This window comes from Papaver somniferum, chromosome 6 (assembly GCF_003573695.1).
Source record: "Papaver somniferum cultivar HN1 chromosome 6, ASM357369v1, whole genome shotgun sequence".
In the NCBI taxonomy this organism is placed as follows: domain Eukaryota; kingdom Viridiplantae; phylum Streptophyta; class Magnoliopsida; order Ranunculales; family Papaveraceae; genus Papaver; species Papaver somniferum.
Window position 1 is genome coordinate 96296687 of NC_039363.1, and position 14230 is coordinate 96310916.

Genomic DNA, 14230 nt, shown 5'->3' on the forward strand with positions numbered 1-14230 from the left:
TCGACCAAGACGTAAATAAATTTACGGATACAAGACCTAACCGTAATTTTAACACGGCTAGGTTTTTCCCAACCGTGAATAGGCCACATACGGTTTTCCTAACCGTGGTGCATTTTACGGCTGGCAGTTTCTAACCGTTTTCAATTTTACGGCTATGAAAATTTATTTTTCAATATTTATAGGCATTTTCGGCTAGGTTTTGTGAAGCAACGACCTAGCCGAAAATGCCTAAAAAAAAACAATGATGTTGTTTTTTTCCTCATTTTTCTTAGATTAAACACATTGAAAGACTAACATTAATTCATAAATGCAAAGTTATAAAAATTCATCCATCTCAATCCTTAACCAAAGAACGAAAACAGTAAAATGTCAAAGGATTAGATAACAAAATATTCATGAAGTAAAATACCAAATACCGAGTAGATTTTCATTCACTTGATTAACTTGATTCGTCCCCAGAAGACTCTTGTAAAAACGCATCCAAATCGTCCTCTTGGTCCCGTTCAACAACTGGTTTTGCAACTCTAGCCTTTTTACCTTCTTTTCCCTTACCAGCTTGAGTGGGAGTCTTTTTACCTCCACCACGTCCACTTCTAGCATCACTTGTTCCACCACGACCTTCTTTTTTTTCACCTCGAGCACTTGATCCAGCACGGCCTCCTTTTTTGCCGCCTCTTCCTTGCTTTGATGGAGCGGGGGGGGGGGGGGGGGGGGGGGGTGGGGGGGGGGGGGGGGGGAATATCCGAGTCGTCGCTAGAAGAAGGAGACCTATCCCTCTTAGTTCTCCTTTATCGGTCATCTTCTTGAGGATATAAACCTCCTTTCTCAGTGAGTATTATGCCTTGGAATCGATTCCGAAGTAATCTTAGTTCAGGGACGGTTAACTTCTCTCCCGAATCAATCATACGGGTGATGTCCTTGGACACTCAATTAACTCGTTCAACCTATTTTTCATATCAAATACACTTATTCATAGCTAATCAACAAAAAAAACATTTATAAACATAATTAGTAGTGTACGTACCACCATCTTCTCCCATTCATTTTGTTTATTTATCTCTTCCGCTGATTTTGAACTCTCTTTAGCCGCCTTCTTAAAATATTTCCGCGCCTCGGGATCCAAATTTTCCACATAAGGATGAGACCACTCTTGATACCATCCCATGTAATTAGCATCCGCTTCGGAAGTCCCATGAGAAGCTTCAATCCCTCATTTACTCATTTGGTTTGCTTGTTGGGAACGAGCATTCCAATCTTCGACCGACGGAGCTATTGATGTTGCATAGCATCTTTTTCCTTAAACATGGAGTTGGCTACGCTCAGTGGAAAACGAGATTCTTGAGGTACAATTTTCTGGATAATACCAATTTGCGGAGCGTTCTACGAGGATCCAAAATGACGAACCCGGTTGAATGAAACAAAGGTCCCGTATAGGTCGCCACATTGGAAAATACTTTATCACCAACTTCCTCAATTCCATCCTCATCAAGTTTCAAATATGGATCAAACACCACATCATTAATTGTCAAAGCATCCAATTTTCTCCTCATTTCGACCATTTCATTATCTTTATCCTTGTGTTGGGTCCCATTAAAGGGGTATCTTCCTCTTGTAGATTTCTCTAGAGGCCATTTTTTATCCCGAGTAGGCCCCAAGGATTTGAAATGGTCGTAAACCCATGAATACGGAACAAAAATTAATCAATTATACATACAAACCAATATATATATATATATATATATATATATATATATAAGTAAAATAAACCAACATTTGTTATATTAACACAAAAATATACCTGGATAAGAGCAACACATCCCGTAATTTGTGTTATGTTCCACCTAGAAGCTTTGCAAAGATTCTCCATCACACTAGCAAGGAGGGCGGTGCCCCACGAGTACCTAGGAACCTCGTTTATTTCCGGATCGAGACTGAGAATCTTCAACCACTGCAAATAAAAAGCATTTACCTTATTTCCTGAGAAATCGGGAAAAAAGACGGTCCCAAGAGCGTGCAACAAGTAAGATATAACCGTATGTCTAGCTCTTTTTGCGTCCATCACGATCTCTCCATTCTTTGTCTTACAGTCAGAATCCTCAAATTGCTCCCTCAGACGAACCAGGTTAATCTTCCTTGACATATTAACTGTTTCACGAAGTTCACCCGGTTGTTTTTGAATCCCCTTTTAGCTCTGGGCGGGGCTCCATAACCAATATCAAACTCTTCTTCCGCTTGATCTTTGCTCCATCCAAGACAGTGGTTAGCCAAGACATAAAGCTCATCATAAGTTAGAGTATTGTTGAAACCCTCATACACAGCCTTTCCTTCCAAAGCAAGACCGGTGATTTCTTTTGCATCATCCGGAGTCATAGTCATCTCGCCGAATGAGAGTTGGAAAGTCATGGTTTCGGGACAGAATATTTCTCTAAAGTTACAAATTGTACAACATCATACGACTTCTGCAGCGCCTCAATTCCGGACCATAACCCCGAAGTTTTTACCAAAGCTACCACATCTGGATGCTCTGGATGCTCACCCTCGAACGACCAAAACCTTGGTTGTTGGTGCTTTAGTTTAGGAACCGCTTTATCGGGAAACTATACAAATAATATAAAATTTTGGTTGATACGATTGACTATCCATAATAAAATGAATATATTAAGTTTGATTTATTACCTTTGCGGCACAGACTCTAGCAGCCCATGATGACTCGTAACCAATCAAGACGGAACGATCTTTTGGCAAACCTCGAGGTCTCCCATTCTTCTTTTTAGGTAAAAACTCCATAGCATCAATGATGTCTTTTGCATTATCCTTTGGTGGATACTTCTTCTTTCCATCCTTCTTGTCCTCCTCAACCACTACTTTACCATTTATCAAGAGCAGCACCACTAGAACTACCAACTTCAGTAACAACTACACCTTCATTTCCTCCAGTAACAACTCTACCTTCATTTCCTCCAGCAACAACAACTTCACCTTCATTTCCTCCAGCAACTTCACCTTCATTTCCTCCAGTAACAGCAAGACCTTCATTTCCTCCAGCAACTCCACCTTTATTTCTTCCACTAACAGCAAGTACACCTTCACTTACTCCACCAACTCCAAGTTCGCTTGTATTCCTTGCGTTTGCACCCAATGGTTTTCCGTAACGAGGTTGCGGAGTGGGCTCAGTAGAAGGTGTTACTTCTATTGATCTTTTCTTCCTCTTTTCATTTCTGTTTAAAGAAAAACCAGACCAAAATGCAAAAGAAGATAAGTTACAACGGCTGGGAAATATGCATAGTTCCAGACGAAAACGAAATTACGGATGGGATATTTATCAACCGACCAAGACGTAAATAAAAAACGTCTAAGAAAAATGGAAAGTCCCAACCGCAACAAAAATAACGAATGGGATTTTTATTTATCGACCAAGACGTAAAACCAATAATGGCTGGGATTTTTTTTTTTTCGCACTGCTTACTCATATTACGGATAGGAAAACCTAGCCGTCGTAGCAAATCGGATATGAAACTAACTTATACGATTGGGAAAATCAATTACGGACAGAAAAACCAAAACGTAACCACTGCTGCTGAAACAAAATTCGAACACAGGGAGATATACGGCTAGGAAAGTCCCAGCCGTAAATAACTTGTTGCGGGTGGGATTTATCGATCTCGTAAGCATCGACTACTTTACGACTGGGAGTTCTAAAACATCCCAACTGTAAGAAACATAAACGGCTGGGAGTTCTTAGATCTCCCAACCGTGATACATATACACGGCTGGGAAACCAATAGATCCCAACCGTGAGACATATTTACGGCTGGGAATTCAAGAACTCCCAGCCGTAAACACTTTCTGAAACTGTTTTTTCAGACCTAAAATCTTCGGAACCAACTGAAAGATCGATAAAATGCTTAAATAAAGAGTGGGTATTTCAATTCATACCTTATTGTTGTCATCTCAGGAGTCTGGGAGGCTGGTGCATCTCCTTCATTCAATTTCCTCTTCATCTTCACTTCCTACTTCCTTTGTTGAAGTTGGTTTCTCTGCTTCAAGAGGAGGTTGATTCGACGAAGAATGAATTAACTTTTCCTTATCTTTCATGATTTTATACAATGAGTTTAATCGACCACGAAATTTTTTTGAATCGACGATTAATCGTTTCAAACGAAGAATGGTAGATGAGGAAGAAGGAAAAGAGAAAGGGGGGAGTAAGGGAAGAAGAAGAAGAAGGAAAAGAGAGAGGTGGTGGGACGATTTTTTTTCTTTTAATAATTTTGATTTTTCAGTTTTTTTTCATTTAATGGTTTTCAGTTTTTTTTATTGGGTTAATCAGTTAATGGAAGGGTAGAAGTGTCATAAGTAAAAATGATTGAGGGTGTTTTTGAACTTTTACATAACTATGATCTCCCCCTATACCATTTAGTCTTCACATAGTCTTTCAAGCCCCAATAATAGAGTTCTATTTATTAATTCCGCGGAGTTGAAATTGGGTTCAGATCTCCTTCGGTCCTTGCCGACCCTGCATAATTTTAAAATAACCGTTGGGGACTACTCAAAAATGGTGGTGGACTACTTTGTGATAGGAATGTCTATCCTATATTTATAAGGGGTGTCCTAAAGTGTGGAAATGACTAATCTATCCTTCACCTATATATATAATCACCTCCTCCCATCACCATCACACATATATATATATATATATAACCACCTTCTCCCATCACCACCTCCACTCACCACCACCAACCACCACCGACTACTTCAAATCACCACCACCGCCACCACTATATATAACTTAATTTAAATCATTAACAAAACAAAATCAAAATTATAACAAACCCATTACTTTTCATTGGTTTTCCATTGAAAAAATGAGAAGTAATCATCAAAATGAGTTGAAAATGGAAGTTACAGAGAGAAGTTCGGTTAGGAATTATGTGAAATTTTTTGTCGAACTAGCCGAACTCAACTTTAATGGAGGTTTTTGTTTTCAGAGAAAAATTCGGTTACGTCGAAAAAAAAAGTCCAAGCCTAACTTACTGTTCGATTACATCGAAAAAAGTTCGCTTGCGCCGAAGAAAGTTCGGTTACATTGCAATTTTTTTCTCCTAACCGAACTTTTCTCTGAAAAACCTGCATATTGAGTTCGGTTACTTCGTATTTTTTTTCCTAGACGAACTTTTCTCTGAAAGAAAAAACACCACTAAAGCTGAGTTCGGCTACCTGTGTTTTCAGAAATATTAGCCGAACTACACATGCAGATGAGATCAGCTACCTGTTCTTCAGATTTTGTAGCCGAACTTTTTTAACCAAACCAAAATCAATTTGTAAATTGTTCATTTTTAGGAATGTTTTGGCCAATTCAAGCACCATTAACTAAATTTGAAGTATCCGTGAGTACCCAAAACATCATACTTTTGTTGTGGCTCTTAAAGAAAAAGATCTTAACTTTTTTCTTCCAAAACCCTCATCTTCATTATCATATTCATCTTCTTCTTCTCCCTCTCAATAATTCTTCTTTTGAAAAAAATAACTTATTAATTTAATCTCACTAATCATTAGTTAACTTACTAATCATTACACTAATTTAATTACCAAGGGCAAGTTTGGTATGGCAAAAAAACTTAGATAAGGGGTGACTCATTAGTACTTCTAATATCCACCCCAAAAAATGGAGAGTAATCCCCTACCATTTTTCTAGCGGTCCCCAAAAAACGGTTCTTTTAAAAATTCGGGATTTAGCCTAATCCCTTGAAAAGAAATTTCTCCTGGACCACGTATATGAGTTCGCAATTGCAACTTTTGTGATTCACTTTCGGTCGACAATGATCGACCGGCACTATGCTCTAGCAAACCATTTTGCTGCCCAGCTAAAAGCCATTCCCAACAAGATGAATCGAGATGCTTTAGAGAGTGTCACCAGAAAAGATAGAAAGTAATGGGTATCAGATTCAATATAATTACTGCCACTAATTAAGTTGGGGAATATATGCTTAAAAAGTATTTTAGAGCTATAAAATGCGCCTACGCAGTCCATCATTTTGCCCATTGCAAATACTTGGTTGTAGAGGTGCAGTTAATCAGTTGATAATGTCTTACCAAAGAGGTGCATACGGTCATGGAGACTACAAGGGTTGGCAAACAACCACCGATGACTACCATGTTCATGTTTCGCGAATGGAACGAATGCCAAGTACAATCGCAGAAGCTCCCAGATTCCCAAACTTTCACACTCTCTTCAACAACAAGAAAATTGCAAATACTACTATTACAACAACTGATCATGAGGGTGTTCATGAAGCAATAGTTGTTCAAAACGAAGAATCATCGAAGACTACTAAATCGAGCATGGTTCAAGTCCCACCTCAGAAGAAAGGGGTGCAATTTGAGAAACAGATCCAAGACAGCAGCAACAGCAACAAAAACAGTGAGCTCACTCCAGTGAGCACGGTTCGGTTCAAGTGCCGGCAGCTCAGAATAAGGTAGTGCAGTTTGAGGAACAAACTAAGGACAGCAAAATTACAAAGAAGAAGAAAAATGGCAAAAAGCAACAAGGTTACGAATCAAATATCGATGTTGAAGCGACCGATTTCATCCAGAACAAGCATAAGAACTTTGAGCTTTCTAAATGGATGTCCCTCAGAGGGTATTAGTAAACTGATTACAATGTCTAGGCTAAGTATATTGTACTTATGCCGTATTTTACTAAATAATCTTCTTTGATTACATCGTAAATTATTGAAGCAAGAATTAGAATTCTTACCTATATATAAAATGTTTCAAAATTGATCATGATCATCTTCTTCATGTGGGATATCTGCATCACCAAATCTTTTCGAAGAAGACATTCGATGAAGTAGATTTCTCAAACTATTCTTACTCTCTCTTCGTCTCTTATTATACGACGACTTCGGACGCATATCTTCCAATGTCGCATGATTTATTGATGTTTCTAACATGAGTCCAGTCTCTAGCCGCTTTGATAAGTTCACAATCTCGTAAGAGTCCCATAATGATTGCCCGAAATCCCAATTGTTATGAGCAGCTGCCCCAGACTCCTTGGAGGATGACAACTTGTTCATCGCTTCGCGCCTGAACCGAGTGGGTCTGCACTTGTAGCGGTCTCGATAGGCTTCGAATTCTATGATGGGTTTAGAATTTCCTGAACGGCCATGCCAAGCTTGTGCCACAGCCTTGTGTATTTCAAGTTCATGTTCTTCTTCATTCACCTCTGTTGTTTTCTTCATTGCATTTCATCTCTAAGGGAAGAAAAAAAAAACCAGTAAGGTCCCATATGTTATGGTTGGCGAACATGAGCCTCATATTGAAGAGATAAGATTTTTCAATTTTATCTTTTCATTACAGAGCTTTTCTGGCCGTCCATCAATGGGATTACCACTCAAATTATATAAAGAATTTGGTCCCCCTCATAACAACAACCATGGGTGATAATAGCAATCTCAGATTGAATTAAATGCTTATCGACTCTACTGGTATTTATAATTTATATACTCACAATAGCAGTCAGGAATAGAAAAGGACAGACCACTCGCACAACAACACGTTGAGAAACCGCGAACTGACTTAGCAACAACTAATAGAATGGAGATTAAACTAACCACTAGCATGCATCGCTATGAGCTGCCTGAGGAGGTCTCCATTTACGGTTGAAGCAATCGTCATTCCTGCTTTCAACCACTCCTTGGGTATCAAATCTATTGTCGATGGCGATTAATAACTCTTGCAATCCAACTCCCATCACAGCAGATGTTTCTAACCGCTGAATATTCAGAAGCTCCAAATGTGAGTCTCTTTTTGTTGGGCTAGGCAAATACTCACTTTGTTCGTCACCCATGCTACTGCTGTTCAAACCTTCATAATTACTTTCTGGTTCATCTTCACCCCCAGTCTCCCATTCCTCTAAGAAATCGTCATCTCCTTGGTTCACAGACACTGTATTCTTTTCTTCCAATAGCTCAGCTTCACGGTTATCTTCTTGGTCATCCTCTTTAAGAGCCTCTTCGGACGATAGTTCAACATACTCCTTGAATTCTTGCTCACCCTCCTCAAATTCTTCTTCATCAATTTCACCATCCTCTACAAATTTATCCTTATTGTCTTCCTCTTTTCGGAGATCCACCTAAAACAAAACAATTCAGGAAAAAATGCAAAAGGGATGTCAAGAAAAAGAAGAAAGAGTTTCATGTCCACCCAATGAAGAAACTAGTATAGAGATGTACTTTATTCCAAACTTCAATCATATTTTGAAGTTTAGCATCAGAGACCCCAATCTGTTGTAGCACTTGCAATACACTTGACCGCTGATCTTCCACATTAAGGGCACTAGAATCTATTACATGCTGCACCAATATCAGAAAAGGTTGTGACCCGTTACTTTCAACCATAGCATGGATAGAAATATTTAACTGCCAACTTAACCAAACCATTCCTGAAGACAAGAAATGAGTAAACATCGCAAAGGGAGGTTCCTAAGTCGTGACCTCTTCCTAGTTAATCAAGAGGAGATTAAGTTTTGATAGAGTATTGAGGAATTGGAGAACAATATCGCACAAAGCCTGTTCCTAGTTTAGTAATAAGTAATAACCTGAATTGCATGAAAACTTAATCTCAGCAGGGGATACAAAAAAAAAACTGAGAGATGTCTATACCACTAGGAGTTCAGCTTCAGTCACTTCTTCTAGGGTTGCATGAAAAGCCTCCACTAACTGCAGAATACACAAAAACAAATGAAACATCTGTCAACAAATGAATAAGAATAATATAACACAAATGAGTACCTCGAAAGTGCATCATACCTGCACAGGTAAATCTGAGATGAACCCAACAGTATCACTCAGTAGCACTTTCTTCCTGCACGTTATTTACATATAGATTTATCAGAATAATATTCCTGATGTTGTTGCATAGGAGTCAATAAATACGTTAAGTTCCAACACTAAGCCTTTGGAAATTACAGAAACATTAAATACAGATGCTTCAATAACTGACTGCATTACCCTGATGGAAGAACTACATTCTTTATTTGAGGATCCACTGTTGCAAATAGCCTGAAGAAAATAAATTAGTTTGCGTGAACAACTAGTATTATTAATCTCGACAACAAACAATCTGATTATTTGAGTATTGTGTTTGTGAATAGAACGAGTAGCGATCGTCTCTGTACAGGTCAGTCTCAGAAAGTGCGCTAACTAAAGTAGACTTTCCCTGCCATAAAACAACACGTTGGAAACCAAGTATTTAAGTCAAGACATTCCTTCGCTAAAGTAGGCCACACCAAACTATGTTGGATGCTAATGAAACAAAAATTTACTGGTATTAGAAACACATACAGCATTTGTGTATCCAACAATAGCAACAGTTGCTAGACCTTGACCTTCTGTACCTCCACGTCTCTTGCGTGAAGCTCGTTGCAGAGCCCGAGTTCGACGGACCTCTTCAATTTCTGTTAATAAACGATTTCTTCTTTCTAGAATTCTGACAATAGGGGTAAAATTGGCATCAGACTAACTTGTTAACATGTATTAGTTGCCCAATCCAGAATAGAGATCTAGAACAGCATAGAGCAAGGTAGCAAACCTGCGCCGTTGAAGCTGGAGCTCAGTTTCTCCAGCACCGCTAATAAATCCTTGACCCCCACTTCCTCTCCTACATAATAGTAATCCATATGATTATGAGCCAACTGAAAGCTTAGCTAGTACCATGGATAATATAAAAACAAAATACGCAGCAGGTGAACCTCACAACAATAATCCAAATAAGGCAGCTTCAGAACCAATCATAGTGGAATATTTGTATGTGATTGTGCAACCCATATAATGCGCATACATTATGAAAACACATTAAAGTGGAAATGACCCTTCTTCCAATGTAAACTTCCTCCTATAGAACGTTCATTTTACTCTACTGAAACAGTTGGAGCTGAATATATGACCCTCTCGTCACTTCCTTGTTGGAAGCATAATCATTTGCTCAAAGTCAGACCCCATTTCAAATGGATGACAAATGTTAAAGTGGAATGCTTTTACTGGATTTCAAATTCATTTATTATTGATGCATCAACTATTGTGGTATTTAACAGCCATTGGCGGAATACCTCGTATAATGCAGGATATAATTTACGTCAGAAAGTTTAACTCAATGAGTGTCCCTGTTCTTATCTAGTTCTGCATCAAATTTTAAATCTAATTTGGGAAAGTTTGGGTTAGTCTACATTTCAAGTTTTCTAAGATAACATATTTTTGCATCTACAGTCTGTTCTTTCTGCAGACACTATAACTTATAAGCAGCACTGTGCGAGGCAAATCTCAAGCCAAATCAAAATCAGTAACTAATTCACTTAAAAATCCTATAGGGATACTTCCACTTAAAAGTAATCATCTATCTGAAAATGGGATTAGCGTAAATGTCGATTTTATGATAATTGCCAAACACTATTCTCAAAATACCTCTCAACAGTAGCAGACAAATAAAGTTCAACTCACCCACGAGCACTAACAACTTCGGCTTCTCCACCTGCTCCAAAAGTAAATCGTCCATCAGCAGCACGTATACGGACAAGCCTAGTTTTCTTGTACATTAGTGCAGCTAACTCAGCCTGTTACAAAACAAATACTACCTCATGAAGAGAAAATTCCAAAGAAAAAATCACATATCATGTTGAAGAAGAACAATATAACCAAACACAAGAGAAGATATAAGCAATACCTGTAGCTTAGCTTCTTTTGTATTGGCATGAGCATTAAATATCTCTATAATAAGTCCCACACGATCCAAAACAGGCATCCCCCAAGCCCTCTGCAATTAGAAAGAAAGAATTATTTTAAAATCTTTAGAATGGTAAAGGTAATGCATAATTTGGAGCAATAAAGTATTCTAGATATAACTTGCCTCTAAATTTCTCTGTTGACCGGCCGTAAGAACTGCATTTACAAACACCGCATCCAAATCATCCTGTCAAACTCCTCATATATAAGTAAAATTACTCAATGCATCCACTACACACGAATAAAAACAGTAACAACCGACGAAAAAGCATAACATCAAATTCAGAAGAAAAAAAAAAACTTGTTTTCCCTTACCTTCAATGCATTAAGATGGCACTTCACTGTATCCACAGTTCCTTGTCCAAAATACTTATCTAACACAAACACAACAAGTCCAAACCATTCGGTCCATAACTTCAATACACCCATTTCAAAATTCTTCACAATCTAATTCTAATGATCAATAAATTTAAGAAATGTATCGAATTTTAGGTATACCTGCGTGTTTTTTAGTAGCTCTAGAAGCTGGATTTTGGACAATAACATGAGGAGGAACTTCTTTATTACCGGATTCAGTTCCCAAATCTCCATCTCTTTGTTGTTCCTCTAACGACTGAGCAAGATTCAAAGCTTCAGAAAGTTTGGAATTTAAAACAGCATCAGGACGAACACGAGGTTGAACCACAAACAGTTTGGGCGGACCTTTAGATTCTTTGCTGTCTGAATACCCACAATCTTTATCTGGGTTTACATTTCTCTGTCGAGAAGATAATGGAGATGAATGAAATGAGAGTGATGGAGGTTTTGATTGTGAATAATCTGATGAAATTCTGTGAATTTGAGAGACAAAATGTTGATTCGGAGATGAAAATGATGAGGAGGCAGTAAGGGTTTGAGGTAGAGCTCTTCGTAACAGAGAAATGGTTCTGAACATTTGATGGGGTTTAGGGGTTTTTCTCTCGAAGTCGAGAAGCTTGATCCCGATTCAGTTTGGTAAAAATTGTGAATGAAATAAATTTGATCGTGCGAGTTGGAAAAAGGAAGTTAGGAGTTTAGCTGTTTAGGGGTCGACCAGTCCGGGACTCTAGGTCATAGTCAAACTAACTTGTACCGGTGAATTTGGGAGCCACAGCAAAAGAGTCTATGTCTTTAAAAAACGAAAATGAAAGAAATGCAATTCTAAGCGGCTATTACATGGCTGCTCGGTGACAACATAGCCGAACGGCTATAGCTTGGCTGCTAAGCGCCCTAGGTTATCCACCTTGTCGGTTCCTGTGGGGTGGCTAACCCACCCATTTCCATGCCAGCTGGTCTGGCAAATTGGCCCCGCCACTATGGGAAAAAAGATAAGTGGTCGAGAGTACATCGCTAGCGGGCTCATTTCGATCGTCCGGTCTAATTTACACTGTTAGCAATCTAAACTCGACCATCTTCGGTCGGTGCTCTACCGTCTATAAATACCACCATTCCCTTCAGTTTTTATTCACAAAATTTTTTCCTTCCCTTCTCTAGAGAGCAGACCAGAGCGATTTTTCACTTAAAAATAAGTAGTTTCAAAACAAATAGACAAAGGAAAAGAAATAGGAAAATCTGTTGCAGATAGTGATATCGTATGGGTTCAGAATAAACAACAAGAGTTCGCTAATGTTAAGCAACTAGTTGGACCTGGTGTATTATCTACGCGTTTATGTAACCATCCCGAGCGAGTTTTGTTACCTAAAGTAAGAGGTGGGTGGTCTGAGCTAACCAAAGTGTTTGGGTTACTCCTCGAAGCTGTTCAAGAATCCTTGAGAAGATATCCTTGGCATCCTTTATATTTCATAAAAGGAAAAAATCACAGGACTCAAGTTGTGCGAGTTATTTGTGAACGTTGGTGGAACACTGCAAATACGTTCTTTTTCAAGGATTTCGAGTGTGGTAAGTTCTATTTTTCCATAGTTTAATTTTTAGTTCAGAAACAAATTTTAATTTTTAAAGATTCAATTTTTTAGTTTGATACAAATTTTAGTTCCACATACAAACTTTAATTTTATGACCATGTTGTTTTTAGGGTTCACACTGTTAGGTTTGTATATGTTGACTGGAATAAAAAAGTGAGGGTGAAATAATACAATTTAACCAATTAAAGTGGATATCAGAAGGAAGATGGAAACAATTACTTCCCTTTTACTCAAATGATACTGAAGGAAAGCCATAATCCAGACAGTTACACTCATTTGGATTAAGAGTGTCTGGGTTGAAGGCTTTTTTGAGCCGTTACCATGCCAAGGGGATACACAGAGCTGAAGATTATCCCGAGCTTGAACGTATTTTTGTATTATGGATGTTAGGTCAAGTTTTTTTCCCCAATGGTAGATCAGTAACATTAATTGGTTTTCTGGACTCTTTAGAAGATTTAACTAAACCGCCAAATTATGATTGGGGTTCTGCAATTTTAGCTGAGTTACACATAAGTCTCGGTGATTGCTCATGTAAGAAAACATATAGCTTTGATGGATTTTGGGTCATATTGGAGGTAAGAACCACAATCCCTTTCTATTTATTAGATTTATTATCGAGTTATCAAACTAGTGGTGAATATACTAACACATCAATTTTCGTCAATGTTATTTTTCGATATTGGTGGTATATTTACTTTAAGGTCGGCGAACCCGATCTTCAAGATACACGATTAATTTTTCCAATCGTGTACAAGTACAAAGCTGATAATTGGATTGGTCAGATTAATGATGGTCAAAATGTTGCTGTTGTTTAGAGAATGCAACAACTAGTATCAACATTACGCCAATGTCGTATACAGAAATTGACGAGTTCCATGAACCAACGGCACAAGCCATGCTACATTTAATCCTTAGGCGACTTGTGTTTTACAGTGCAATTAGTGGTCAGGGTATTTGGTACTACGGAGAAAGACATCTGTTTCAGTTATAATGAAGAAAGGTAAAAGCAATCAACCCGTTTCCAACTTCAATAATTTCACATGATGATTGGATAAAGTTGATAAATAATGGACAACCTTGGGATTAAGATGAAGATTTGATCCAAATTCCAGAAGATGACTATGATTACTTCAGTTGGTTTCAAAAGGTATGCAAGCTAAATATTGTTGTTCATCCACAAAACTTAAGTAATGTTGACTTTCCAGCAATTGGCAATTTCCCACTTACAGATCTTCCATCCCAACCTCCACCACCGATGGGTGAAGCATATACGTACCCTAGAAGTCAAATGGGTTCGTCAAATATGCCTCCAATATCTTGGGAAGTCCATACTTTATCACCAAGTGAAGATATTATTACAGTTCGACTTACTAGTGAAGGTCGGCAACAGAGCTATCCATACTATGGTGTGGTGGCATCACAAGAAGAGTATCAGAACCAGTTGAACAATTTTTCGCTTTTTATCAATCAATTCCAGAATTTTCACTTGAGACAGATGCAGCTACAGAGGGAGAA

General features: G+C 38.2%; 2 protein-coding genes across 2 annotated transcripts; both read right to left on the reverse strand.

Annotated features, from left to right (window-relative positions):
• Nucleotides 1-6770: 6770 nt before the first annotated feature.
• LOC113291154 lies at nucleotides 6771-7238 on the reverse strand. The gene has a single exon (XM_026540720.1). The coding sequence runs from the start codon at nucleotides 7236-7238 to the stop codon at nucleotides 6771-6773; it is 468 nt and encodes a 155-aa protein (XP_026396505.1).
• Nucleotides 7126-11805, reverse strand: LOC113288488 (GTP-binding protein At3g49725, chloroplastic-like). The gene is made up of 14 exons (XM_026537535.1): nucleotides 11274-11805; nucleotides 11091-11149; nucleotides 10900-10962; nucleotides 10717-10806; nucleotides 10494-10606; nucleotides 9589-9657; nucleotides 9342-9486; nucleotides 9176-9216; nucleotides 9009-9059; nucleotides 8808-8862; nucleotides 8661-8717; nucleotides 8232-8351; nucleotides 7611-8131; nucleotides 7126-7250 (listed from the first exon to the last, which is right to left on the reverse strand). Exons 1-13 carry the CDS (start codon nucleotides 11707-11709, stop codon nucleotides 7613-7615), a joined length of 1818 nt encoding a protein of 605 aa, XP_026393320.1. The 5' UTR covers nucleotides 11710-11805; the 3' UTR covers nucleotides 7126-7250; nucleotides 7611-7612.
• Nucleotides 11806-14230: the final 2425 nt, after the last annotated feature.

What these genes read in the sequence shown, in the direction of transcription:
- LOC113291154 (XM_026540720.1), bottom strand. Translation starts at nt 7,238, where the DNA reads ATGAAGAAAACAACAGAGGTGAATGAAGAAGAACATGAACTTGAAATA.
- LOC113288488 (XM_026537535.1), bottom strand. Translation starts at nt 11,709, where the DNA reads ATGTTCAGAACCATTTCTCTGTTACGAAGAGCTCTACCTCAAACCCTT. An exon ending in GTCAACAGAGAAATTTAGAG is followed by an intron (nt 10,807 to 10,899) that starts GCAAGTTATATC and finishes TTCTAATTGCAG; the next exon opens with AGGGCTTGGGGGATGCCTGT. An exon ending in AATGTAGTTCTTCCATCAGG is followed by an intron (nt 8,863 to 9,008) that starts GTAATGCAGTCA and finishes AATAACGTGCAG; the next exon opens with GAAGAAAGTGCTACTGAGTG.